Source organism: Eurosta solidaginis, chromosome 4, assembly GCF_040869045.1.
Source record: "Eurosta solidaginis isolate ZX-2024a chromosome 4, ASM4086904v1, whole genome shotgun sequence".
Classification (NCBI taxonomy): domain Eukaryota; kingdom Metazoa; phylum Arthropoda; class Insecta; order Diptera; family Tephritidae; genus Eurosta; species Eurosta solidaginis.
Genome location: NC_090322.1, coordinates 187,063,905 through 187,091,852, shown reverse-complemented (window position 1 = coordinate 187,091,852; position 27,948 = coordinate 187,063,905). Strand labels below are relative to the sequence as shown.

The window sequence follows — 27,948 nt, the reverse complement described above, 5'->3', positions numbered from 1 at the left end:
GAAGTAGAATTTTCCCCTCGCGATGATTTGAGGCCAAAAGGATTCCTCGAAATCATGGACAATCTTCGCAGTGAAAGTATATGGAAGTTTCAGAGAGATTTGTATTTCTCATCAACTTTTCCTTAAGTGATTCAGACCTCCGCGAAGCTATAAATAACTTAATTATATTTTATTCTAGAGGTTAGGAAGAATTTTTCATTGAAATTAAACAATTCCAAAGTTACATGGACTCCAGATACTCTGATGTACAAAAACCTCACAGTCATTTGTATATTCTAATGGAAGATCAATTATCCGATGTATTTCCTAACACGAATTTTTTTACATTAATGATCACAAATTGTTCTGCCGAACGATCCATCTGGCAATTAAAAGGAATCAAAGCTGCTGAAAGAGCTACAACGCGACAAGAACGATTCGAGATGTTAGGTATACTTTGCATTGAGTCAGATTTATTGAACAAAATCGATATTGATGATATAATTGACTAATTTGTCGAAAATAAATGTTTAAAATGTAGATAGTAATTTTATTGATATTGTGACGAATATTAGTGACACTAAATGATACTCACATCACTAGTCCGATGCTAAGTAAATGAAGCCACAACAACAATAAAGCAAGCAGTCACTTGTATCTACATAAACTAATCAATCATTATATCTACACATATGTACGTACACGCAGCGGAGAGAGACGCACAAACACATGCATTAATCTGAGATACTCCCGAGAGTATGCAATCATTTCTGCAAGTATCACTCACATATAAATGCGCATGGGCTTTGCGAGAAGCTATAAAATCGTGCATCTGTAGTTATAGCTGAGAAATTTATAGCTTGTAAACGAGAAGTAAATTCTAGAAATCGAAACGTCCAGAAGTATGCCAACGAGAAATCACAGGGAATAAAAGGAGGTAAAGCTGAGAATCAGTAATGAGTACTTGAATAAGGGCCATTTTGCATTATTGAATAGTGGAGTTATTTATTCAAAAGTTTAGTGATTCGATCGTTAGTAGAAGGTTGCAAATAAGCAGAATTGCACTAAATTCGTTACAATATTATTACATTGTGGTAATAAAATTTTTATGAAAGAAATTAGTTTGTATTTTTTAATGGAAAAGGGAACGGACGTGAAAAAGGCCCCCAAATTGATGGTTGCCTTGGGCCCCGTTGAGGGTTAATGCGGCTCTGGAACTTAACTATGATTTGTCGGAAATATACAGTCATCTGCAACCGAAAGACTACATCCATATTAGTTTGACATCTAATCTGCTCAAAACCCTAGAGAGATTAACAGATGTGTATGTAAAATCATATATAAATGAGAAATTATTCTCTTCAACACAACATGCAAGTTAGTCGATGCTGTATTATATAGGGTGGTCATTAATATAGAGAAAGCCATGGAACACCAGAATTAGTCCGTAGGTGTTTTTCTGCACGGTGCTTTCAACAATGACTCGAAAGCAATCATCGACAGTCACAACTCGGTTGAATTACATTTGGTCTTAAAAAATTCGATCGGCCCCATGTGAAGCTTCAGAAGGATCACGATGCAATGGCGAAAATGCGAGGTCACCAAAATCTATAAACTAGGTGCGCCGCAGGATGGGGTTTTATCACCAATGCTGTTGACGCTGGTCAAGCACCAATTACTTAAACGACGGTTTTAGTCATCATAAGCGGCAGATGTCTACCAACAATTAACTCTCTGATGGATCAGGTGCTACGCGATGTGCACGCCTGGCCATCTGGAGTCGGGTTAACCGCCAACGCGGAAAAACCCGATCTAGTATTATTTACTAGAAAATATGAGGTAACTAATTGCATGAAGATTAAACTTGGAGGGGTTACCCTACAAGAAAAATACAGCACAAACTATCTAGTAATTATACTAGATAGTAAGTTGTAGCGAAGAAAGCCTCCGTGGCATTGTATGCATGCCAGAGGGCAGCTTGATTGTTCAAAATAAGTGGAAGTAATCGGGTCTACTGTTTACTGTGTCGATCAAGAAATAAGTAGATTCTACAGGCTGTCTTTCTCGTGGAAATTTTAGCCAAGAAAAAAGCGGAAGAAATTCTGGAGGGTGCGTGCTTAAGCGATGTTAGACGTCCAGACTGCTTGCTGGTGTCACATGCTTATAAATTGGACCTCGCCAGTAATAGCAGATGTAGAAAGTGCGGGTAGCAGAAAGAAACGGTTGAGAACTTCATCGTTTCATAGAACAATCGAGTGAAAACAAATTTTCATATATTTGATAAATTTTTGTTCGAGTTTTTTTTTCATTTCACTACTTCACAGAACAACAATCCCCCTTTCTCAAAGTCGAAAGATAACTATTAAATCTTAAATTTTATTTTGTAATGCAATAATAGTTAAAAATAGACTTTTATAAAACAAGCTTACTCACATAACATCGTATTCATTATTTTAGAAAATCTGCACCACAATTTCTGCTCGATGTCTATCACCGACTAATCGAAGAAGAGATTAATGAAGCGCCATCACGTTCAAAACGAGATCTTGAGGAACAGGAGAATTTCATTACAGCTCTAGATAAACAAGCAATCGATCAGAGTGATATAATAATGACGTTTTTAAATAAAAGTGAGTAAATTTAAATTTAATATAGCCCATTGTATTGTGGAAGTGCGAGATATAGCATACGCTTTATTTACCGCCATCTGTTAGACGAATGAGGGAAAGATATGTGGCAGCTGAGGCTAGGTGAGGTGGAACTGGCCGGTCCGTGAGGACCTCACATCCCCCAGCGGGTTAGGGGGTCAGAATATACCCGCGGTAGGTATGCCTGTCGTAAAAGGTGACTAAAATACCAGATTCAAGAGGCTGTGTAGCGCAACCCTTCAGGTTGCCAGCTCAATATACTGCTTCTCCAAACCCAATTGTCAACCTCAACTATCCGCGGCGAATCCTGTTTTACGAACAGACGAGGCTCTGGCGACCCCAAGCTCCTCATTGAACTTGGGGGTGGGGAGGGAGGTATGGCCTGAAGGTTTAATGTGGCCATATAAATCGTTCCCGAGATGGTCGGGCTAGCACCTTAATGGTGCTGTGTTACCGGAGCGTTCCGGATCTGTATCCGGCAAAGGACCATCACATCGATAACACTCCCCAAAGCGTTCGGGGAGCAACCTTATCGCTACAACAACAACAACAACAACAACAACAGAGGACCTCACATACACTGAAAGAATCCATAGTGTTAACAGAAGTTTGCTCAACGACCAAACTGAAAACTCTTATCAGAAATCAGGACCTATGGTATAAAATACCTACGACCTCTTGGCAAATACTAGAAGTTTTCTAGGACCTATGCTTCTTCGTGGTTCTAGAACTGATAGCTGTGATATTTCTCATGGCTGAAGTCTTTGACGACCAAGCGCAGGGCACGAGCATAAAACGTGCTCGATCGGTTCATCCTCCAACCCGCACTTCCTAGACATGCTTTCATTGATAAGGCCTAATTTAAAAGCATGGGATAACAGAAAGAAAGGTTCAGTAAGTATACACATCATGCGCCTACAGTTTCCTCGTTTCCATGATAAGATTAACTTTGTTAGTCTAAGGTTGTAAGACCTGCACATGATCTTCGATACTTTGCAGCCTGGCGCTTGGTTCACAGCTTAATTGTTTGGTCGATCATGTGCAACTCTAGCTATTAAGCTAGCTCACCCGCTTTTTCATTACTATATGCCCAGGGACGCAATACAGATGGATATTTCTCCCTATCACGAATCTTTTCACGGATTGCTTACACTCCAACACGTTTTTAGATGTTGTTGTATGAGAGATTATTGTTTACATTGCTGCTTGGCTCTCAATGTAAAAAATTGACGTGGATGCAGTTCAAGCAAATTTCTCTGGGGTTTCTGCTGCTTTAGTCGCAACTACAACTGAAAAACACTACAGTGATCAGGACCTGTTTATTTCCGGATCAACGCAGTTTACCTACTCCTTCCATTACTTTGGAACCAACGATGTACGCGCGTATAGCCTTCTTTGCCATTTGAGCACCCTCTCGCCAGCTATCCACCTCGATTGTGACTCTAAGAGACCCAGGAAAGCGCAGATAGGGAACTAGATTATTGTTTTTGTTGTTGTCGTAGCGATAAGGACACTCCCCGAAGGCCTTGGGGAGTGTTATCGAGTTGATGGTCCTTTGCCGGATGCAGATCGGGTACCAAGCCCGGGAACGATTTGTTATGACCACATGCGCCCTTTTAGGCCACCCCCAGCGGGTTAGGGGATCAGAATATACCCGCGGTAGGTATGCCTGTCGTAAGAGGCGACTAAAATACCAGATTCAAGGGGCTGTGTAGCGCAACCCTTCAGGTTGCCAGCGCAATATATAGCTTCTCCAAACCCAATTGGGGAGGGAGGGAATAGCCCTAAGGTTTAATGTGGGCACATAAATCGTTCCCGAGATGGTCGGGCTAGCACCTTAATGGTGCTGTTGTGCCGGAGCGTACCGGATCTGTATCCGGCAAAGGACCATCACATCGATAACACTCCCCAAAGCCTTCGGGGAGCAACCTATCGCTACAAAAACAACAACAACAACCTTCTAGGCTATCCCGCTCTCCCACCCTTAGATCCATGAAGAGTTCGGCTTCGCCAGAGCCTCGGCTGTTAATGAAATAGGATACGCCACGGATAGGTAAGGTTGACAATTGGGTGTGGAGAAGCTATGTATTGCGCTGGCAACCTGAAAGGGCTGCCTACACAAACCCCTTGAATCCGGTATTTTAGTCGCCTCTTACGACAGGCATACCTACCGCGGGTATATTCTGACCCCCCAACCCACTGGGGGGAGAAACTAGATAGTCTGTTCGTCCAGTACTTGATGACGCTATACTACTTTGGCCGTATTGCCTGCGCGAAAGCTGCCCCGAGGCATTGAGTCGCGTTCCAGTTGTTAACGGTATGTTTCTCCTGCAGGCCCAACTCTCCTAGCTTAGGCCTAGTTCAATTCAGGGCCTTATATCCCCCAAGTGTGTATTTGAAATTGTCTGAGATGGGGTTAGCAAATTTCTGTTTGAAATCTGACAATTGGCAGCAGAAGATTGGTTGACTAGCTGGAATGAGACAACACTCCAAAATGTTTCAGCCATCGTCACACCAATCTTCCTTTCCTGCAGGTTTCATACATTTTGCGAAGTTGTTTGCTACTAATTGGTTAGTTGCAGGGTAATAAGTACATTGCTTAGAAGCTTGGAGGTATCTGATACAAGCAGATATATGCATGTACGCACACTAGGGTGGGTCGATTTATTAACCGATATCGCGCCATCGATTTTTCGATAGGAATTGGGCTCAGGAAGAAAAGTTCCACTACGCATACCCAAAAAAAATAATTTTCGAGCCTGCTAAATTTTATTTTTTTGACTTTTTTTCGAATTTAATTTTTAAGGTTTTTTTCGTGACCTACTAAAAAATTTTTATTTGATTGTAAAATTGCATGTATACTAGGGTGGGTCGATTTGTATGGACGAAAATTAACCGATATTGATATTTTTTTTTTCAAAAAACTGTTATCGCCAACGTTTTAGCGGACATTTTTGGGTTGGACAGGGTATACATGAAAATTTTACAATCAAATGAAATTTTTTTTAGTAGGTCATGAAAAAAACCTTAAAAATCAAAGTCGAAAAAAGTCAAAAAAATTAAATATCGCAGGTTCGAAATTTATTTTTTTGGATATGTGTAGTGGAACTTTCTTTTCCTGAGCCCAAATCCTATCGAAAAATCGATGGCGCGATATCGGTTAACTTTCGTCCATACAAATCGACCCACCCTAACGCACATAGCTAAATTTGGTGATGTTATCTCATATTCTTATAAATTTTAATTCAGTTTTACTTCCTTTGTACACCTTATTTCTTTTTCATTATTTCTCCTGCTTAAGACCACCACGTCGATGAAGTGCGTCACGAGCATGGTCGGCGACTATGGTTTGATGTGTCCGATGTACCCAACGATAATTACTTAATGATGGCTGAGTTGCGTATTTATCAAAATCCCGCACAAGGTAAATGGCTAACAAGCGGACGTGAATTCACAATCACAGTTTATTCGATTATAAATTTGGAGGGTCAACGTGAATTGGAAATACTCTCGTCATTAAATACAACATCGGATTATCAAGGTTGGTTGGAATTGAATGTAACGCAGGGTTTGGATGTTTGGCTACATCATCCCGATAGCAATAAGGGTATTTATATTGGTGCGCATGCGGTAAATAAGCCGGATCGCGAAGTAAAACTGGATGATATTGGTTTGGTGCATCCGAAGGGCGATGATGAGTATCAGCCATTTATGATTGGCTTCTTTCGTGGCCCAGAGGTAAGTAAGAAAGAAAATAAAGCGTATTCATATTAATTTTTGTTTGTGAAAAATTGCTTTAGCGTGTTTCCCTTTGTGAGAGCCAAAGTTAGGTTTCTTAAGATATAAAAACAAAGAAAGGTAAACCTAACTCTTGTGGGATAAGCAAGCCATAGGCTCTCAAAATTACGTCACGATCTTAGTGTCTTTAAAAATCTGACGTAGGATCAGTTTCTGTTTAAGCTCAGTAGCTCTAAGCATACATTGTTAGGTGCGAGCAACCATGGACATTCTCAACTCAATTAAAGTTCATCCGAACTTAACAAATTGGATCGGCTCCATGTTAAGCTGCAGAATGACCACGTCACAGTGGAGACTATGCGAGGCAGCAAAATCTGTAAACAGAGGAACTCCGCAGGGTGGGGTTTTATCACTAATGCTGTGGACGCTGGTTATCAACCAATTGCTTAGATAGATAGATAGATAATTAATTGAGGATCGCACTGCGACCATTGGTCTATTGTGCCCTCAACTGCTTCACAGCACCTCATCCAAGCCGACTTCTCTGATGAACCCTAGCAGTTCACCTGGCTTGAGGGATTTGATATGAGAATGCTCTGGCCATGGTGAGCCCAAAAACTTAGCCCTACGTCTTGAGATTGCGTCACATTCCAGGAGTATATGTTCCGCCGTCTCCGCTGATCGGTCACAAAATCGGCATGTGTTGTTCGATAGTATGCCCAGCTTCTGCACGTGGCTGTTCAGTCTGCAGTGTCCTGTAAGAATAGCTGTTAGGATCCTCAGGTTATCTTTCGACAGGCCCATTAATGCCCCTTATCGAGTTGTGTTGTAGCCCCCCAGCAGTAACTTAGATTGCCTCAAGCCTGGCATATTGCGCCAGTGTTCTTCCCTCTTTTCCCTTTCTTCTAATAGTAGATGCCCTCTGATTTCCTGCGGGCCTACTGGCAGGAACGGCTCAGGACCAATAGGTCATGTCGTTGCTGCCTCCCTTGCCAGGCTGTCCGCTTGCTCATTGCCCTCCATTCCCCTGTGGCCAGGAGCCCAGGCCAACAACAGTTTGTTGTGTGCTCCTAGTTGATTTAGCTTTTCAACGCACTCAAGTACTAGTGCTGATTTTATTTTAGACGCCGAGATCGCCTTGAGGACGGCCTGACTGTCACTGAGTATGGCAATTGTCTCGTTGGAGTATTCGCGCTGAAGGTTCAGGTCAGCAAACTGGCTTATAGCGAATACTTCCGCTTGAAAAATGCTCGGGTGTGCTCCCAGAGGCGTTGATATCTTGGCTCTGGGTCCAATGACCCCAGATCCAATCCCCTCTGGCGTCTTCGAGCCATCTGTGTACCATACTATTCTATTTAGCTGATAAATGTACACAATTATGCTTTCCTCCCACGTACCCTTGTCTCCCAGTTCTACTTTGTACCTTCTCTCATAGACTATCTGCCTGAGGATATCATCCCTCGGGAGTTGAGAGATTGGGATCTTCTCTCTCAATTCCTCCATGTTTCGGGACGATATGACTTTACCTATGCCCGAGCCCTCCTTAGCAATATTCAGGGGGGTTCGCTTGGCTGACTGCTCTATTGATATATGCAGCGGGCTCAGATCGAGGATAGCCTCCAGCGCTGCTGTAGGGCATGTGCGCATAGCTCCCGTGATGCATACACATGCCAGTCGCTGAAGCTTTGACAGCGCTTGCCTCGTCGTCGCCCGAGTTGTTTTCGATGCTCAGGCTATCGAACCGTATGTTATCATAGGTTTTACTATCATGGTATACATCTATCTTAGCACATGCGGGCTACAGCCCCATGATTTGCCTGCTAAACGTTTGCATATCATGATGGACCTCGTGGCCTTAGCTCTCATGGAGTCGAAGTGCTGTTTCCATAGGAGCTTGGAGTCAAAAATGACCCCCAAGTATTTCACCGCGGTTCCATGTTCTAGTGCCACACCATCTATTGTAATTGCTCTCAGGGCTGGTAGGGCCCTTCTTCTGGTGAAAGGTATGATGGTCGTTTTAGATGGGTTGGCACACCATCCCTTTGTAATATTCAATGCTCTCTGTATTATATCACAGAGCGTACTCTCGAATTTACCCCTTGCAATTATGACGATGTCGTCAGCATATCCCTGGCATCTTATGCCACTGTCAGATATCTTTTGCAGGAGTTCGTCCACTACTAGGCTCCACAAAAGGGGTGATAGAACACCTCCTTGAGGGCACCCCCTCGTGGTATTAACCTTAACTGCGCTGTTGCCTACATGGACTTCAGCTATTCTTGTGCAGAGTAGATTGTCAATCCATCTCTGGATAGGCAACTGAATTCCTCTTATCTGCAGTGCTATGTTTACGCTTTCATGAGATGTGTTGTCAAAGGCACCCTCAATGTCGAGGAAAGCGCAAATCACTGTTTCCTCTGTTTCGAATGCCCTCTGTATTTCAGATGTTAATTGGTACAGAGCTATGTCCGTGGACCTACCCTCTCTGTACGCATGCTGGCTATGATGTAGGGGCCAGCTCTCCAATATCTTTTCCATTGCATTCAAGACAAAGGAAGTTAGACTTATTGGTCTGAAGGACTTTGCCTGCGAATAGTCCTTTTTTCCTACTTTTGGTATGAAAACCACTTTTGCTCTTCTCCACATCATGGGTATGTATCCCAGTGCCAGGCTATCTCTCATGATCCTGGCCAGATGTGGGATAATCTGTGTCCCTTGCTGCATTAGCACCGGGTAGATACCATCCACCCCCGGAGATTTGTATTTCTCAAATTATTCCACTGCCCATCTGACTCTGGCCTCACTGAAGAGGGAGTTGGCCAGTTGCCAGTCTGATGGGGTTGGTTTCACTCTGGGGAACACAGGTTCCGGTACTTGCGGAGAGGCACCCGGAAAATGCGTATGTAGCAGGGCCCTCGCTCGCTCCTCCACCGTTCCGGTATAGGTACCGTCTGGAAGCCTAATCGCTAAGTTAATCTCCCTCTGCTCTTTGGCTAGGGCCTTGTGGAGCCTTGCCGCTGCAGGTGTGCTAGAAATTCCCTCACAGACATTTCTGAAACTTTCCCTCTTAGCTTTCCTTATCTCTTTATTGTACTTTGTTAGATTTTAAGTGTATTCCTCCCAGTTGCCGGTTCTTCTTGCCCCGTTAAAGAGCTTCCTGACTTTCTTCCTTAGTAGTGTCAGGTCATGCGACCACCAGGGGGTTGCCTTCTTACCCTTAACTAGGGAGACTCGGCAACTGGAGTTGTAGGCATCTATCATTATCTGATTTGCTCTATCCACTCTGCCCTCTAACTCAGTACAGTTAGTGCTTCTGCTCTTATTTCTGAGACTATCCGCGTTAGCCTCTATGATACTTAGTACCAATTGCTTAGACGGTTCGATGTAGAACCAGTAAAACTGACGACATATGCAGATGACGTTTCAGTTAGCGGCAGATGCCTAACAACAATCAGCTCTCTGATAGATCAGGCACATCGAGATGTACATGCCTGGGTTAACCGCCAACTCGGAAAAACCGACCTGGTGCCTTTTTTTTTAAGGAAATATAAGGTCTAAGGCTTGGACTAAATCTAAGCTTGAAGGTGTAACCCCACAAGAAAAATTCAGCACAAAATATCCAGGACTCGTACTAGATAGCAACTTGTCGTGGAAACTCCATGTGGCAGAAAGAGCGAAGAAAGCCTCCGCAGCACTGTATGCATTCAAGAGAATGATAGAATGCACATGAGGACTATCTCCCAAACTATCTCATTGAGTATTTACGGCAATTGTGAATCCCATACTTTACTATGGGGTCCTTGTTTGGTGGACAGCCTCATAAAAAAGTACATACACCCAAAAACTAGAAGGAGTATGCAGATTATTAATGATTAGTATAACGAGAGCCCTACAAACTACTCCCACAGCGGCATTGCATCCCATTCTAAACATCCCGCCTGCAGACTTAATGATCAATATCCTATAACGGGAGTCCAAGGAAACTTGCTGTTTCAACAGGGGTGGACCATAATGTGAGGGGTGTTAGCCACTGCAAAAGGCTTAAGGCATCGACGCAACTTGAGTGCAGGCCGTATGGCAATAGCAGTACAGCACCATCTAATCTCGAACAAACGGAATATAGGGTCCCGTGTCTGATATTTGAAAGAGATCTGCGGCCACAATTGAGCCGCAAGGTTAGCGCCAGAAGGTGTAAAAATGACAGAACATATTATACGCCTGTTTACCGATGGTTCCAAATAAACGGAAGTGGTCGGGTCTGTGTCGATCCAGAAATCCAGAAAGTTGCTAAAGGTTGCCAGATTATATCAGCGCCTTTCAGGCGGAAATTATAGCCGTGAAGAAAGCAGCAGAAATTCTTGCGAAAGCGTGCGTAAGCTACAGTCTCCTCAATACAAATATTGATAGTCAGGCGACCATTAAGGCATTAATCGCACACAGAACTTCATCAGGGAGTGTCGTGGACTGCAAAGAAGCATTGGAAAAACTTCGCTCAGGGCGTACCATACATCTGTACTGGGTTCCCGATCATAAAGGGATAGAAGGTAACGAAAAGAGCGATGACCAGTCGTGTGCGATCCATTAAGCAGGAAAGGCGTGAAAAGAAGCGCGGGGTTGCAAAGTTTCTGAAATTTTGTGCGTTGTGGCTCATATCTCTGAAGAGAGAAGGCTTAAGACGCACAATGGGCATACTGCCTTCTGGCGTCACATGCTTATAAGTTAGGCCTCCTCCGTAAAAACAGATGTAGGAAGTGCGTGCTGCAGGATGAAACGGTTGAGGATGTTCTGTGCTCGCTGAGTCAAGGCTCCAGCTATTAGCGGCGGCAGAGTTGCCAGACCTCGAGATAGCAATTAAGCTAAGGCCTAGCATTTACCCAGAGGGCGAAGTTATTATATAACATTAGTCCTGGCATTTGATTGGGGTTCTTACGTTTGCTAGTCAAACAAATTCTGGTACATATTCAGTTTATGTGAGGTCTTGATTAACTGGGCAGTTCAAACTCACCTAACCCAACTTAAGATCAGTTGAAGTTGTCATTTGTTCAGCCACATATCGTTTTCAAGATAAGTCATATTTTCTTAGCACCAGCTTACACAGACAGTCCAAAGAGGCTTATTTTAAAAGCCGCAGGGACCTAGCACACTTTGATTGAGAGCTAACTTCTTACTTCTTAAAACGGCTGCGAAAGCAAGCCACACCTTACCTTCTTTGGACTTCTTCGTAGGGCGGTTTCTGACACTTATAGCTCCAACTTAAAAACAAGTCAAAGCACTCTACAAACAGATATTTGAAGAATAAACTCCATTGAAACAGGGACCGTAAAAAATTTGGGTACTTGCCGCTGCAGCAAATACATACATAAAAAATAAATACAAGCCTTGATATACCTCATAGAGTATTTCTTTTCCAATTAGCGTCGTGCTCCTTTTTTAATTTTTCCTACCAATTGGCAGGACGGGACCTAGATGTTTTACGCCGACTCCGAACGACAAGAAGAGGCAAGGCAGATGAGTTTTCACTGAGAAGCTTTTCTGGGCAGAAATACACACGGAGTGTTTGCCAAATCCCTGCCGAGGGTCCACCCCGGTTGAAAAACTTGTATCAAATTGAAAAAACTTGTTTTTAAATTTTTTGCCCGGGAGTTGAATCCAGGATCTCTAGCGGAGAACGCTACCACAACGGTCGCCAACAAATACATATAATCATTTATAAGCAAAAAGTAACTTAAAACTTTTTTGTGACAGATACTACCCATGGGAGTAATTTTTGCCCATTGCGAGTACCCCTAGAGACTGCCGGTACATTCTTTTAATCAGATATTACCATATTAATCCACAATAAACCATTTACCTTCCCATGTGAAGGAACTAAGGTAGGAGTGAAAGATCCGCTTCCCAGGAATCTCAGTCATTTTGCAGTCATGGACGTCAGCAGAAAAAGTGCACAGCAGTTTTATTGTTACATATTTTCGTCAAAGTTCAGGGGCGACAGCACAGTGACGACAGCTGTACATAATAAAAAATAAAAGCAAGACACGAAAACCTCCGAAGAGAGCCGGTTTGAAAAACTTTTTTTTGACACCTTATATTCCGACTTTCCTAACTTTAAATATTTGCTCATCGGAATCGCTTTGGAATATAAGCTTCAATATTGGATAAAATCAAGGCAGAGCCGTAGCGACCTTATTCTGCTGAAGATTTATCTGGCAGATATCAATCATTGCCAGCTAAGCCCATAAACTGACCAATGACTATTGCGTTCCCGGAGGTCAATATCCTGGCTCTACTGTTTCGAATAGGAGACCAAATCTGAAACTAAATTTTGCTGATTATCCGCATTAGTAGGGTTAGGAACCACGCTTATGACGGCTCTAGTTCCAAAGACAACCCGTTTGATGGTCTAAGTATATAACAATGGACCGATTTCCGCTCAAACGAGTCGATGAAATCTAACAAAGCTTACACACAAGCTAGATATATGGAATTAATTGTCCTCTTTCTCAAAGTAGGAACTAGGTGTGGAGAAAGGAATGGAAAATGGGGAGTTAAATACAAAGAAGAAGATAAACGAGAATGAGATTAAGACTTTGGAGAAAAGGGGGATAGTAAAAACGGTAATGACAATCAAAAAAAGAGTGAGATGAAAAAAGAGAGAGGAGTGAGGAAACTTTTTTAATATGTGAAAGCTAAAGCTCGTACAGAACGAAGTCTGTTGAGTTTGCTAGTTAGGTTATGAAAATTTTGTCTTGATACTCGCTGAATATATCCAACTTCCGTCATTCCACAGCTTATTAAATCCACAAATCGTCATAGCCGCAAAAAGCGCAACACGCCACATGTACGCCGACGTAAGAAGTCCGAAATGATCAATCCGTTCCTCGAGGGTAACGTAGAGAATATGCGTAGCTGTCAGATGCAGACACTTTACATTGACTTTAAGGATTTGGGTTGGCATGTGAGTTGATATTTGTATAACAATTCTTGGAATCTGATTTCAATATAATTTTTTTTTAATTTTATCTTTTTAGGACTGGATCATTGCGCCAGAGGGTTATGGAGCTTACTACTGCAGCGGTGAATGTAATTTTCCGCTCAATGCTCATATGAATGCTACAAATCATGCCATTGTTCAAACTTTGGTGCATTTATTGGAACCGAAAAAGGTGCCGAAACCATGTTGTGCCCCAACACGTTTGGGTGCTTTACCCGTCCTCTATCATTTGAACGAAGAAAATGTTAATTTAAAAAAATATAAAAATATGATTGTGAAAAGCTGTGGATGTCATTAGGCTAAGTAATCACATAAGTACATAAAAGTAATGAGTAAGAGAATTAAGTGTAAAAAAGAAGAATCGAACGAAATGAATAAAATTAGCAGATAAATAATCACCCCTATGAAGATTTTCAATGTCAACCATCACTTCGTATCGTCATCGACATCACGTCGTATCGACATCAACGTCACGTCAATGCAGAATGGGTATTTACATTGTATTGATGTTGACGTTTTATCGATAGTTTTATAGAAAAACTATGATTCCTATACTTTTGAAAATTCTTTATTTACAATTTGTTCAGTTGTTATTTGATGTTTAGTGTAAAATTTCTGATTTAAAATTTTTTTTTTTTTTTAATGTACTAAATTCGCAACCTGCTCCTTCAGTGGGCTTAGCACCAATTGCCTGTATCCTCCCCGTCTCATGGCACGGCACTCTTGTTTATTGTGGACAAGCTTTCTTTTGACCTTGCATTTAAGGTCTCTCCCAACCTTGAATTTCACAAAAAGTTAAACTATATACGTAGTAAAATAAATAGATTTTCACCTTCTGCCAACCTTCAGCATTTTTGAGTGGTGCTCCGAGAGCATTCCAATTTGGTTGCAATACCTTGCCATTGCGACTTAAAATTTGTTGTAACTTCTGCAACAAGCTCCGTGAATAGGTTGTTGTTTGCTATTTTTACCATTTTCTGAAATTTAATTAAAAATAAATAAAAAAATGGTATTTATAAGAATAAATAAGGCTTTTTTACCAATTATAATTTCGTATTGCAGCGCTTGTCGTCACCAAAAACGATGTTGAAAAATTTTGTGTCACGTCACGTCAACACAACTTCAATATTGTTTTAGCCGATACCAAAAAAAGCATCAACACTCGTCAATAGTTATCGACTTTGACAACGCCGATACCAATTCATGAGCGTCGACACTAATTTTCTCCCTATTGACAACCATAATAGGGGTGAATAAGATTTAAAGTTTTGCAGTATGACCCAGTATGCCCGATTGTTACTTTGTGACTTAAATTCACACTATCTGTTGTTTTTGAAGATCATTTACTTGCTTCACTGGCCTTATCGACGTTTCAAATACGCATTGTACGCATGACGCAATAAAACGAGACAGGTGATCTCAGTAGTACAACAATAAAAATTTGACGACCCTCATAATATGGTCATGAATTTTAAAGTAGTAGGAAGGGAACATTTTTGCTACTTTTTTACTACCTTAGGAACGTAATGTGCGAAAAAGAGTGAAACTCGATAAGAGCAAGATGGACAGTGAGCGTAAAAGTAAGAATAAGGGTAATGGTTTGAGGCAAAGTAGTTAAAAGAGGTTAACAGGAAGATTAAGAATAAGGATAAGATTGAGAGTAGTGGTAGGAGATAGACTTGTATAGGAGCAAAAGCGAATGAATAAGGGGAAAAGCGGGAAGATTTAAGGAAGAATGAAAGGGATACACCAACCATCTCTTTCTGCTCAATGAGCCTACTTCAACGCTTGGCTTACATAGATAAATGTTGGGACTTGGGACCTTATACCGTCAATTCATAGTTTTCGTATAACAAGCCTACCAGATACTCATCCGCAACATCCAGATTGTCAATCATCTCATTGACGGCAGCAGTATGTTCTCATATTCCTTAACTGTGGACAATGTGGTACTCTGAAAGATGCAGCCAATCAGTTCCGCTCACTAAAGCTGTTCTGTTCCATTTCCTCAGACAAAGGAAATAAACCTTCCCACAAAAGGAAATACATACCGCAGGTGTTATTTTCCTGCACGCTACTCCACATATCAGAAAGCCCTTAATGTAATGTTTTTTATGGTACTGAAAAATCAATGCTGCAGATAAGTCAAAAAGCAACACTTAAATTTATGAGGGCGAGTATTGTCAAATGCGACTCCATTTTGTAATATTATATTGACTTCACCTGTCTGGTTTTTTTGCGTCATGACGTAAAAGTATATATCAAAACAAGTAAGGAAGGCTAAGTTCGGGTGTAACCGAACATTACATACTCAGCTGAGAGCTTTGGAGACAAACGTTGGATTTGAATGTTGACAAAATTTACTTTACTTACAAATTTCATCGTGATATCTTCAACGACTGCCAAATTACAGCTTGGAAAACTTTTAAATTACCTTCTTTTAAAAGTGGGCGGTGCCACGCCCATTGTCCAAAATTTTACTAATTTTCTATTCTGCTTCATAAGATCAACCCACCTACCAAGTTCCATCGCTTAATCAGTCTTTTGGTAATGAATTATCCCACTTTTTCGGTTTTTCGAAATTTTCGATATCGAAAAAGTGGGTGTTTCCGATTTCGTTTATTTTAAATAGCGATCTGAGATGAGTGCCCAAGAACTTACATACCAAATTTCATTAACACAAATCAAAATTTACTCAAGTTATCGTGTTAATGGACAGACGGTCAGACGGACGGACCGACGGACATGGCTAAATGAATTTCTTTTTTCGCCCAGCTCATTTTGATATATAGAAGTCTATATCTATATCGATTAGTTTATGCCGTTACGCGGTACCGTTATGCGAACAAAATTAATATGCTCTGATAGTAGTGGTAAGAGATAGACTTGTATAGGAGCAAAAGCGAATGAATAAGGGGAAAAGCGGGAATATTTACGGAAGAATGAAAGGGATACACCAACCATCTCTTTCTGCTCAATGAGCCTACTTCAACGCTTGGCTTACATAGATAAATGTTGGGACTTGGGACCTTATACCGTCAATTCATAGTTTTCGTATAACAAGCCTACCAGATACTCATCCGCAACATCCAGATTGTCAATCATCTCATTGACGGCAGCAGTATGTTCTCATATTCCTTAACTGTGGACAATGTGGTACTCTGAAAGATGCATCCAATCAGTTCCGCTCACTAAAGCTGTTCTGTTCCATTTCCTCAGGCAAAGGAAATAAACCTTCCCACAAAAGGAAATACATACCGCAGGCGTTATTTTCCTGCACGCTACTCCACATATCAGAAAGCCCTTAATGTAGTGTTTTTTATGGTACTGAAAAATCAATGCTGCAGATTAGTCAAAAAGCAACACTTAAATTTATGAGGGCGACTATTGTCAAATGCGACTCCATTTTGTAATATTATATTAACTTCATCTGTCTGAATTTTTTGCGTCATGACGTAAAAGTATATATCAAAACAAGTAAGGAAGGCTAAGTTCGGGTGTAACCGAACATTACATACTCAGCTGAGAGCTTTGGAGACAAACGTTGGATTTGAATGTTGACAAAATTTACTTTACTTACAAATTTCATCATGATATCTTCAACGACTGCCAAATTACAGCTTGGAAACTTTTAAATTACCTTCTTTTAAAAGTGGGCGGTGCCACGCCCATTGTCCAAAATTTTACTAATTTTCTATTCTGCTTCATAAGATCAACCCACCTACCAAGTTCCATCGCTTTATCAGTCTTTTGGTAATGGATTATCGCACTTTTTCGAAATTTTCGATATCGAAAAAGTGGGTGTTTCCGATTTCGTTCATTTTAAATAGTTATCTGAGATGAGTGCCCAAGAACTTACATACCAAATTTCATTAACACAAATCAAAATTTACTCAAGTTATCGTGTTAATGGACAGACGGTCAGACGGACGGACCGACGGACATGGCTAAATGAATTTCTTTTTTCGCCCAGCTCATTTTGATATATAGAAGTCTATATCTATATCGATTAGTTTATGCCGTTACGCGGTACCGTTATGCGAACAAAATTAATATGCTCTGTGAGCTCTGCTCAGCTGAATATAAAAAAAGATATGTCAATAAGAGTCAGGTTGATTAGTATCTATAAATAACATCAAGCGTGCTAGAAGTTCTTTGTCGATTAACTAAGGGAAATGGTGCAAAAGCAACAATGTCATGAATTTTGAAGAACTTTCGTCTGGTAAAACAAAAAGAAAACTGGATTAGCTTAGCTAATCATGTGAAAACATATTCATGGCTAGTCCAGAATCATTTCCGTATTATGTTCGTGTTCATTTCGGGGTCCATTTTGGATAATTTCAAGAAAATTCGAAATTATTTCGGAATTAATTTTTGAACTAATTCAAGATTGTTTTAAGGATAATATCGATATTATGAAGGTAATAAGCCTTTTCTTTCCCCGCATAATCGAAAAAAGCCTGTTTTCGAGAAAACAAGCGTTAAATGTGAATACTATGGACTGAATTTTGGATATTACAGTGTTAATTGATGTTTTCTTTAGAGATCAACATTTACAGAAATCGAATCGCGCACTAACTGATTTTAGAGAAAAGGGCGACTTTTTCGGTTATGCCGGGAAACCACAGAAGCATTTCAGTAAACTTACCATCACACTTATGTATCTTTACATTTAATCCTTTTTGAATTCTATAATAATCACAAAATCAGTCACACAATAAAAACACAAAATCACTCCCACAATAAAACCACCTTTAGTTTTCAATTAACACTTTTTTATTTCACCTTTTACGCATTGGCGGATATTCACAATCAAATCAAAGTGATTAGATTTAAATTAGAGCCCCCAGTTAACTATGAGTCGCGAGTAACTCGCTGGAAAGAAAAAAATGCAAAAAAAAAACAATGTTTTCTATGAGGAAGTATTGGATAATTGCCTCCTATATCCAGGGCCGAATTAACAATTAGGCAGAATAGGCAGTTGCCTAAAATCGAGGGCCCCCGAAAAATGAAAATACTTCTAAAATTTTCTTACAAACATAAAATTCTAGAGAGTGAAAGAAAAATATAATCAGAACTGAAAAAAAAAATGTTTACTTAAATAAATAAAGCTCAATTGACCGCATTCAAAAGGCGACGGCCGACGAACTAGACAAGGTTCCTAAAAAGGACATTTCCGACTCATATGACAAATTGTTTTAGCGTGCACAGAAGCGTATCGAAGTGAAAGGAGAGTGTATTGAATAATAATAAAGAATTATCTCAAAATGTACACTGGTTGTTATTATTTTGAAAAATTTCGGTTATTTTTGGAACAGAGGGTGGCTTCAACTCTATTTTGACTGCTATGCGTTCAGTGAGTATGTCATTGTAAAGTGAAAAGGCAGATTTGCAAACGTGTGTTTTTTGTATGGATCTTTAGAAGAGGGTTTAGTTTCATTCCGTGAAAAGTTCAATGATTTCGAGGAAAAAACAAAACAATTATTACCTGGTGTAGGTTATACAGAAATCTTAAAACGTACTCGTCGTAGAAAAAAACAATCTAATGACGGAAATACTCCAGAAGTAGAATTTTCGCCACGCGATGATTTTAGGACAAGGTTTCCTCGACATCGTCAACAATCTTCAAAGTATATGGAAGTTTCAGAGAGATTTCTCATCAACTTTTCTCTAAGTGATGGAGACCTCCACGAAGCTATAAATAACTTAGTTATTATTTATTCTAGAGGCTTGGAAGAATTTTTCATTGAAATGAAACAATTACAAAATTACATGAACTCCAGATACACTGATGCTCAAAATACTCATAGTCATTTGTATAAGATTCTAATGGAAGATCAATTGGCCAATGTATTTCCTAACACAGAAATAGCTCTTCGGATTTTTTTTAACATTAATGAGATCACAAATTGTTCTGCCGAACGATCCTTCTCGCAATTAAAAAGAATGAAAGCTGCTGAAAGAGCTACAACGCGACAAGAGTGACTTGAGATGTTAGATATACTTTACATTGAGTCAGATTTATTGAAGAAAATCGATATTGATGATATAATTGATGAATTTGCCGAAAACAAATGTAGAAAACGACATGTTTAAAATGTAGATAGTAATGCTATTGATATTATTACATTGTGACAATGAAATCTTTATGAAAGATATTAGTTTGTATTTTTTAATTGAAAAAAGAAGGAAACGGACGTGAAAAAAGGGCCCCAAATTGGTGGTTGCCTAGGGCCCCATTGAGGGTTAATGCGGCCCTGCCTATATCTAAACATATTTAGGGGATGTACTCAGTCGCCTTGCGAATTTTTTTTATTAAAACAGCGATAGAAAACAGCATGGCGAAACCATTCGCCATTGAAAACATCTAAAGTAACGAACCGGCGACTCTTCTTAATCTATACTCAAATTAAAATAGGTTTTAAAGCTAATTACAGATTTTTGATAAAATTTTCTATGAGCAATCGTTTCTTACTTCGGCTAGTTACACGATGGTTTCTATGTCGTATTTACTGGTTTTGTTCTTGTGAAATAAATGTATAAAAAATGCCCTCTCTACATTTTCGTGACGTGTTTCTGATTAGTTTAACGATTGTGTTTAATTAATTAATGAATTATCTTACCAAAAGAAGATGAGATGATGCGCCGCATAAATACATATGTACATATATAGGAGCCAGTTAACACAAACTTCATCATAGAGAACATTCGGCGGCCATATTTTGCTTGCCAGCGAGTTTTACTCGCCACTCATACCAAACTAATGACAGTTATTTAAATATATCCTCTTTGACTAAGCGCCAATATATAAAACTTTTTAAAACTAACAGCAAAACATTGCACGACGGTGGGTGTAATAAAAACGTCGACCGGCGCGTATAAATTAACATTATAGCGAATGATGCGCGTGGATGCGCGATTTAAGGGCCAATTAAACTTCCTTAACCATAACGCCATAGCCGTAACCATACCCATATCCATAACCATCTCCAATGTGATCGATTAATGGTGCCTTGACCTAAAAATCGTGAAATTTTCATAAAAATGAAGAAAACGCAAAAAATTACAAACATATTCCCCAAAAAATAAGTCTTTTAGTCATATCGTATTCAAAACAATGAATAAAATATACAAAAAGTTATTAAATTCACCAACTCAATTATTTGTAGGTTATGGATATGGCGAGAAACCAAAACCAATTGGTTAGCTATGGTATGGTTATGGCTTTAGCGTTATGTTATGGCACCATTAATCGATTACATTGATTTCCGCAAGGTTGGTGCCATCAGCTGTTTTATCTGGTTATGGATAAGTCACCATTGGCTTTTTATGAAAAACTGTGGTAATTATTGCAGTGGAGCCCAGTGTTGCCACTCGTATCATAAAACTTACCCACATGGTTTTGAAAGTACCATTTTTTGTATAATAATAAGAAACAAATGCCAGTTATTACAGTTCAATAAAGAAATGATAAGTTTTCAACATAAATTCTTCTCACTAAATATATATGTAAGTATTTGGTAAAAGGATACGGTCATCTGCAGTACCAGGTTCCAGCATATAAAGAAACACCAAACTAATTGGCTTTCTCCTGATCGAAGAACACGAAACCAAAACGATCACGTAGTGATCGACGGCAGACATAGTTTCAGTGTCCTTAATGTGCGCACTCTACGAGGTCCAAATATTGCCTCGGACCACTACCTTGTGGCAGCCAAGAAACGTACACGCCTCTGTGAAACAAAGAAAGTGTGCTCACAAGGAAGTTTGCCGTTTGCTAACTGTGCGAGCATTCTTCGATCTGAAGATGTGAGCGAGCAGTGGGAGCATATTTCACTCTGATTACGTACCGCCGCTACTGTCACCATAGGTTTCCAGCGAGCCCACAAAACAATTGGTACTATGAGGAATTTCGATGAGGAGGACGCTGCCTATAGGAACACTCTGCACATAGGCGCGACAACCTAATTAAAAGGAAAAAAAAACGTAATGCTGGCAGATATGAATAACGCTAGAAAATTCTACCAAGAAATAAGGCAGATGACGTAAGGTGTCAAGACCGGGGCAGATTCCTGCCGAAACGATAATGGCGACTTGTTAACTGACGTACAGAGTGTGCTTAAGGTAGGGAACATTTATACTCATTGCTAGCCAGGGAGCGAGAAGACGAACCCGATACCCCAATCGCTGATGATGGAAAACAAGTTCCGGCACCCGATTATGACGAAGTGAGAATGGAAGTATCATGTCTAAAAAATTACAAGGCGGCATGTAATGACGCGTCGACAAGCATCAAAATTTCTTGGCTGCTCCTATTTCTATGTAAAAGAAATTAATCAAAATATGTCTGAGAATTTACTTAAGAGCTGCGTAGGGCCCTTTAAAATTGTTTTGAAAAGTCTCTTTTACATCTATACGCAGCGCTGCCACAATTTCTCAATAATTTTACAAATACAGTAACAGGCCGTTGAGAAATGAGTTATTCTGGAATACTGCTTAAAATACACATGAACTGCAATATTTTCATCCGCTGTGCACTGCAGTACCACCGGAAATAACGGGCAAAACCACTGAAAGCGGCAGCACTGTCGCTGGTCGCTTACTCGTTCGCCACTTCCCTGTGTACATATTCAAAAAGTTTACTTTCATTCGAAGAGAAAATTCACAATCGACAGGATATCGTGCGAGTCGAGTGAAAAATAGTGACAGGAAAAAATCTAATTGGAACATTAGAAAAATTTATTAATAATAAATTGAAAATGTTTTAGTGCGACGTTAAGGTAATGAAAAAGAGAAAACGAAAACAAAATTTGCACGCTGTGTAGCTAAAAATCTATAAATAAAAGAATAATGCAACAAACGTGAAAAAATGAGCTAAATAAAAGTTCGTGTGCGGAAAAAACTAGGGAAGAAAATTAAAAAAAAGTGATTGTGTGAAAAACGTGAAAGTGCATAGTAGAGAAAAAATTCAATACAAAAGTATACGGTTTTGTTGAACTGAGCAAGTGTTTGTGCGTGTGTTTATATGTAGCATTCACCTTGACGTAGGAAGAACAGCAAAGAGCAGCGGGCAGCGAACGTAAAATTTGTATGAATTGAAAAAAAAAAAAGTGTGTGTCCTAAAAAATATTCAAACATGTGCCCACATATATAAGTACATATTTATGTATATACCCTTATACGTGCAGCAACATAGTTGTGGGTTAATAGATGGGTTGATGGGTCGGTGGCAGAGTTGTGCGCGGCAGCAGTGTAATGTTTTTATTTTTTTTTGTTTAAAGTCAGCGTGAACATTGAGTTAAGTGCATTATAAACTTACATATCTTCATACATACATACATATGTACTTAAGGATGCGTTGATATACACTAAAAAGAGTATGCAAGTTGTCGTTGATTATGAGATAAACGTAAACGTCAACTGCGACGTTGACAGCATCTCAGCAAAACAAAAATGCTATAAATACTCGTGTATGCGTACCTCTGCCCATACTCGTGATGTTTGAAGGTACAATGACGTCGTCGACAACGACATCGACGTTGTCTGTAATTCTGACAGTGACGGTACTCAGCAGGGCAGTGATGAGTGAGATAACTGACTGAACCTGCGACAACAACAAAAGACCATGCATAGATATGGGATTTTACCGGCTATTTACCATTTTTATGGGTAAATACCAGGAAAATACACGGAATATTCCTTTTTTGTATCTTTTTTTGGATATTTAAAAATAATTTGAATCGCGTCTGCTTAGCATTACAATTCAGCAATTAAATTTATACGTCGTTTGAAAATAAAAAAAATAAATTTTGATTTTAAACAAACAACCTAGCAAACATTCGGATTCAACAACTAGTCCGATAGGAGTCCGAATTTTTGATCGTTTGCCCTCATTATGAACTCATTTATGCGCCTGAAGTGAATTTGATATGACTCCTCGCACGCTCATATTTTGCCTCTTATACAGGTCTCTTCCCGATATCATATATGTATGAGCCTTATTGGCCTCATATACTGCTAATTTAGAGTCCAATAGTGACACTATTTCAGGGCTTTTAGGAAGTACTTTTGTTAAATTGTTGTAATAAAACTCCCATAAGGATAAGATAGAAATGAAATTAGTATTAATTCAATTAAATTTTTATTTAGAATAAATTATTCGAAGCTGTCTAATTTACTAATTTTTATATTTTTCGTTTGTCTATAATTTTATCAAATTTTAATCATAACAGACTCATAGGTGAGGCTGATATTTTTCAAATATTTCGGACCCATTTTGTGGGAAATGTGGGAATCAGAAAAATTATCATTTTGCAAATATTTGTATTTGTCAAAGAGAGTTTGGAACAAATATTGATATATTGTCACTACAATTTTTCATTTTAATAAAAAATGAATTACATTTGTACATTATTGTTACCCTTGCTATTCCTTTTTGTATTCGCATGGATGTTTTTCCGCACTTGGACGCCTCTTCACAGTCATCTACATCTTAAAAATGTAAGTATTTTGAACATTTGCTAAGTTGACAGCAAAATTGCCGCACTTTGTCCTGTTGTGTTGAACTCCATATGCCTCAAATAAGCGCGAACAATGCTTAGTAAATAGGCAAAATAGATGTCATTAAATAAGAGTTATTTAGAGTAATATATGTGACCCATTCTATGAAAGGTGGCTTATGACTCAAACAAGAAATTGCGAGAAACAGCTGTTAAAGATAAACAATGCATTTATTCAATTTATTAATAGTTTTTCTTTTGCATTATGAAAAGTCATGCCCAAAAGGCAAAGCACAAACCAGTTTCTGACCAATATTTTGGCTCCATTTCCATCGAAAAAATCTGAGGATGCTTCACCAGCCACCAAAGTGGCATAGAAGGAACCAAAGGCTTCATCGTCTTTCATTTGTGCTCTTCTTTCTCTACACTTTTAGTATACTGCTAAGCAAGTTAGGAGTTTCTAGTTTTCATCACGTGAAAGAGCGTATCAAAAACTATCGAAACCAGAAAAAGTGGAAACATTTTTTTGAGTCATAAGCCACCTTTTCATAGACCGGGTCACAAATGTTGCCTTAGAGAGTGCCAGTAGAGGCTAAATATGAGCTGTTTAAAAGCTTTTTATGATTAATATCGGACTCTTATTCAGATTTAGGCTCAAATGATACATGTTAATAGGCTCATACGGGACGATCGTTGCAAGAAGGGAACTATATTCATTCCAGCCTCTCAAATAAGCTCATATCAACTGTAAAAGCTCCGATTTAAATATTTTTTCTGACCTTTTTGTGTTTTAAAGAGTTTGCTGGGTAAACAAAAATGTATGCCGTTGCAAATTATTGGGTAAAGATTTTGGAAAAACGCTGGATTACATATTAAAACTGATTCGATAGCGCAATGGATAATCAACCACACCTATATAGGACAACTCGGGTACATTTTTAGTTGAATTTGTGTGTTTGTTTCTCATATTTTGTAAAAGATTATTTTTATCCTTCTTTTGGGTAAATATTTGGGTATTTACTCATTTTTACCATATATAACCAATTTACCGAGTATTTAACATTTGGGTATTTACCCGTTCCCCATCTCTAACCATGCAGTGTTCGAAAAAAAAATTATAACGAGCGATGTCACGAATTTGAAATTTTAAATATTCCGAGTTGCAATTTTTTAAAGCAGTGGGAATGATTTCGCAATAAAGTGGGTTAGGAAAGGTTAGGTTAAATGCTTCGCCCCAGCTTAAAAGCTTTCGCAACCCAATTGTCAACCTCACCTACGTGAGGGGAATCCTGTTACAAATATGAATGTATCATATATGTACATATTTAGCAGGCGAGGCTCTGGCGACCCCAAGTTCCTCATGGTACTAGACGTGGGGAGGGCGGTGTGACCTACAAGGTTTAATGTGGTCATATTAATCGTTCCCGTGATGGTCGGGCTTGTACCTTAATGGTGCTTTGTTACCGGAACGTACCGGATTTATGTATATCCGGAAAAGGACCATCAACATCGGTAACACTCCCCAAAGCCTTCGGGGAGCGTTTTTATTGTTAATAAAACAACAACAACTCACAAATTGTCACCAATATTCACTAATGGGAGTCCAAGGAAACTTGCAGTTTCAAAAGGGATGGAACAAAGAGATATAGTTGTCAGAGGCTTTCGTTCCACGTTGCAATTTAAAACATGGTTGGTGTCATGTGTGCGGACACATTACAAGGGGGACATACATTGTGTATGCTGACGTTGATTGTGAATAAGTATGAGCTTAACCTGTTACACTATCCAGATTGGATATTGAACTAGAGTGACACGCGTCCACCTGGGGGCGGACTGCTAGTTTGGGATATTTGCCTTGGAGAACTGGGTTCGCTGGGCATTTGTTGGCATAGTAATTTGACGACATTTTGTGAATGTCTCAGTTGGCCTTTTCGTGCTTCGTTTCTTCATGCGGCTGAATTTTTGAATGCCAAATTTCTTTATAGTGCTAACAGAGATGATTCCTTGAGTTCTTGGGAGGCGGGTGCTCTTCAATCAATCAGATGTCTTTGGAAATGTCCAGGCTTCTGGGTATTTAACAGAAGCTCTTTGTTCATCATATCATTTCTCTTCTTTATAGGGAGTATTTTCGCCCCACTGTGTATATGATGTTCTGGATACATAAGAAGGCTGTTTTGACAGTTCTGTAGTTGCCTCCTTTAGGCTCGGCTACCTTATCGATGACGCATACCACACAAGCGGGTGGGCGGTTGCTTTATAAGTGGCGACGAGCTTGAGGATTTTGTTACAGATTTGAACTTTAGTTACAATTGCGGCTACATGCTTGCCAAATCGTAGGTCCTGTTCGAATATCACACCCAGTATTTTTAGGTGTATGTTAATCGGAAGCGTAATGCAATGGTCGTGAATGTCCAATAGTGCCGACTTTTGCCATGTCCACGTTGGCAATAAGGTGGCCAGCGATTCTTCGATATGAACAAGTTAAAGAAATAAAAGTGGGGATAGGACACCACCCTGCGGTACCATTTGTTAAATTATTCTGGGTTTTAATTTTACGTTCCGCTACTTGCGGACCACACAGACAGTTTGCAGTGCACCTTTTGAGACTGGGTGGAAGGGTAGACCTTTCCAAGTATTGCAGTAACGTGCTGTGACATATAAGTCTAGCGCTATGAATACTGTTCTATGGAGGAGTTCTTGGTTCAGTCCGCAATTTTTTTGTGTGTTGATGGTGTGATAGGAGAGATATCGGACAAAGTCTGGGCAGAGTCTTTTTTGAAGATTGTTAGATTAGACGGTGTGGACATCCTTTTAACAAAACTATGCTGATTGGCGTGTTTGTTATACTACTTCCTGCGAAAAACAGTTTTTTATTTCGAAAATTTTAGAAACTAGATAATTATGAAATCGCTTTATAGCTGTTCACATCATTTTTATTACCTTTTTTTGAATACTGGAGGATCTGAGGATAGGGACACATTTGTGTTAAGGGTAGCGTAGGAGAAGCATTGTTGGAGGCCATTTCTGTCCAAAATTTTAGCAGATTTTAGACATCTTCTGTCAACGTGAAATAACTGTACGAAAGAGATCATTCGAGGACAAAGTCATCGCCACATATATATTGAGAATCAAAGGCAAAGTTAGAACAAACAAATTTTAGAAAATAAGGGCTTCTTTCGCGAAGGGCTTGATTTTCACATCCGCAACATCTCTAGCATCGACTCACTATATAAAAGTAAAAAAGAGATATATAGCACAAAATGGGACTGACAGTGGTAGCAGCTAAGAACAATAAAACGTGAAAATAAAAATGCAAAAGAAATGATTAAAGTGTAACAAAAAGGCAGAAAAAGCGAATCGATTGCGAAAAGAGCGCTGACAGCATGAAAATTATGCATTCAACTGAGTGAATTGATAATGAAAAATGAAAAAAAAGATAAGAATATAGAAAAACAAGAAAGGAAGGCGAAGTTCGGTTGTAAACGAACATTACATACTCAGCTGAGAGCTTTGGAGACAAAATAAGGGAAAATCACCATGTAGGAAAATGAACCTAGGGTAACCCTGGAATGTGTTTATATGACATGGGTATCAAATGGAGGGTATTAAAGAGTATCTTAAAAGGGAGTGGGTCATAGTTCTATAGGTGGACGCCTTTTCCAGATATCGCCATAAAGGTGGACCAAGGGTGACTCTAGAATGTGTTTGTACGATATGGGTATCAAATTAAAGGTATTAATGAGGGTTTTAAAAGGGGGTTTCGCTTAGTTGTATATGTGAAGGTGTGCCAGGGTGACCCAGAACATCATCTGTCGGGTACCGCTAATTTATTTATATATGTAATACCACGAACAGTATTCCTGCCATGATTCCAAGGGCTTTTGATTTCGCCCTGCAGAAATTTTTCATTTTCTTCTAATTAATACATTTTACAAAGTTTTTTCTAAAGTTATATTTTGCGTCAAAAAACCAATCCAATCACCATTTTTCATCCCTTTTTTGTATTTGGTATAGAATTATAGAATTTTTTAATTTTTCGAAATTTTCGATATCGAAAAAGTGGGCATGGTCATAGTCGAATTTCTCCATTTTT

General features: G+C 39.4%; 2 protein-coding genes across 13 annotated transcripts in view; both read left to right on the top strand.

Annotated features, from left to right (window-relative positions):
* Nucleotides 1-13,751, top strand: part of LOC137250775 (protein 60A-like) — a 49,481-nt gene extending 35,730 nt beyond the window's left edge. For all 7 annotated transcript variants that reach the window (XM_067784208.1, XM_067784207.1, XM_067784204.1 and 4 more), the window contains exons 3-6: nt 2,437-2,609; nt 5,929-6,365; nt 13,153-13,320; nt 13,394-13,751. In XM_067784208.1, the coding sequence (XP_067640309.1) occupies nt 2,437-2,609; nt 5,929-6,365; nt 13,153-13,320; nt 13,394-13,654 (1,039 nt within the window). In that variant the 3' untranslated portion in view covers nt 13,655-13,751. The remainder of the gene's footprint in view (nt 1-2,436; nt 2,610-5,928; nt 6,366-13,152; nt 13,321-13,393) is intronic.
* Nucleotides 13,752-21,972: 8,221 nt separating this feature from the next.
* The window catches only part of dlg1 (discs large 1), a 424,309-nt gene continuing 418,333 nt past the window's right edge, over nt 21,973-27,948 (top strand). For 3 of the 6 annotated variants that reach the window (XM_067784235.1, XM_067784232.1, XM_067784238.1), the window contains exon 1: nt 21,973-22,136. The gene's annotated coding sequence lies outside the window, so the exon portion shown is untranslated. The other 3 variants (XM_067784239.1, XM_067784237.1, XM_067784234.1) reach the window with 3 other exon arrangements.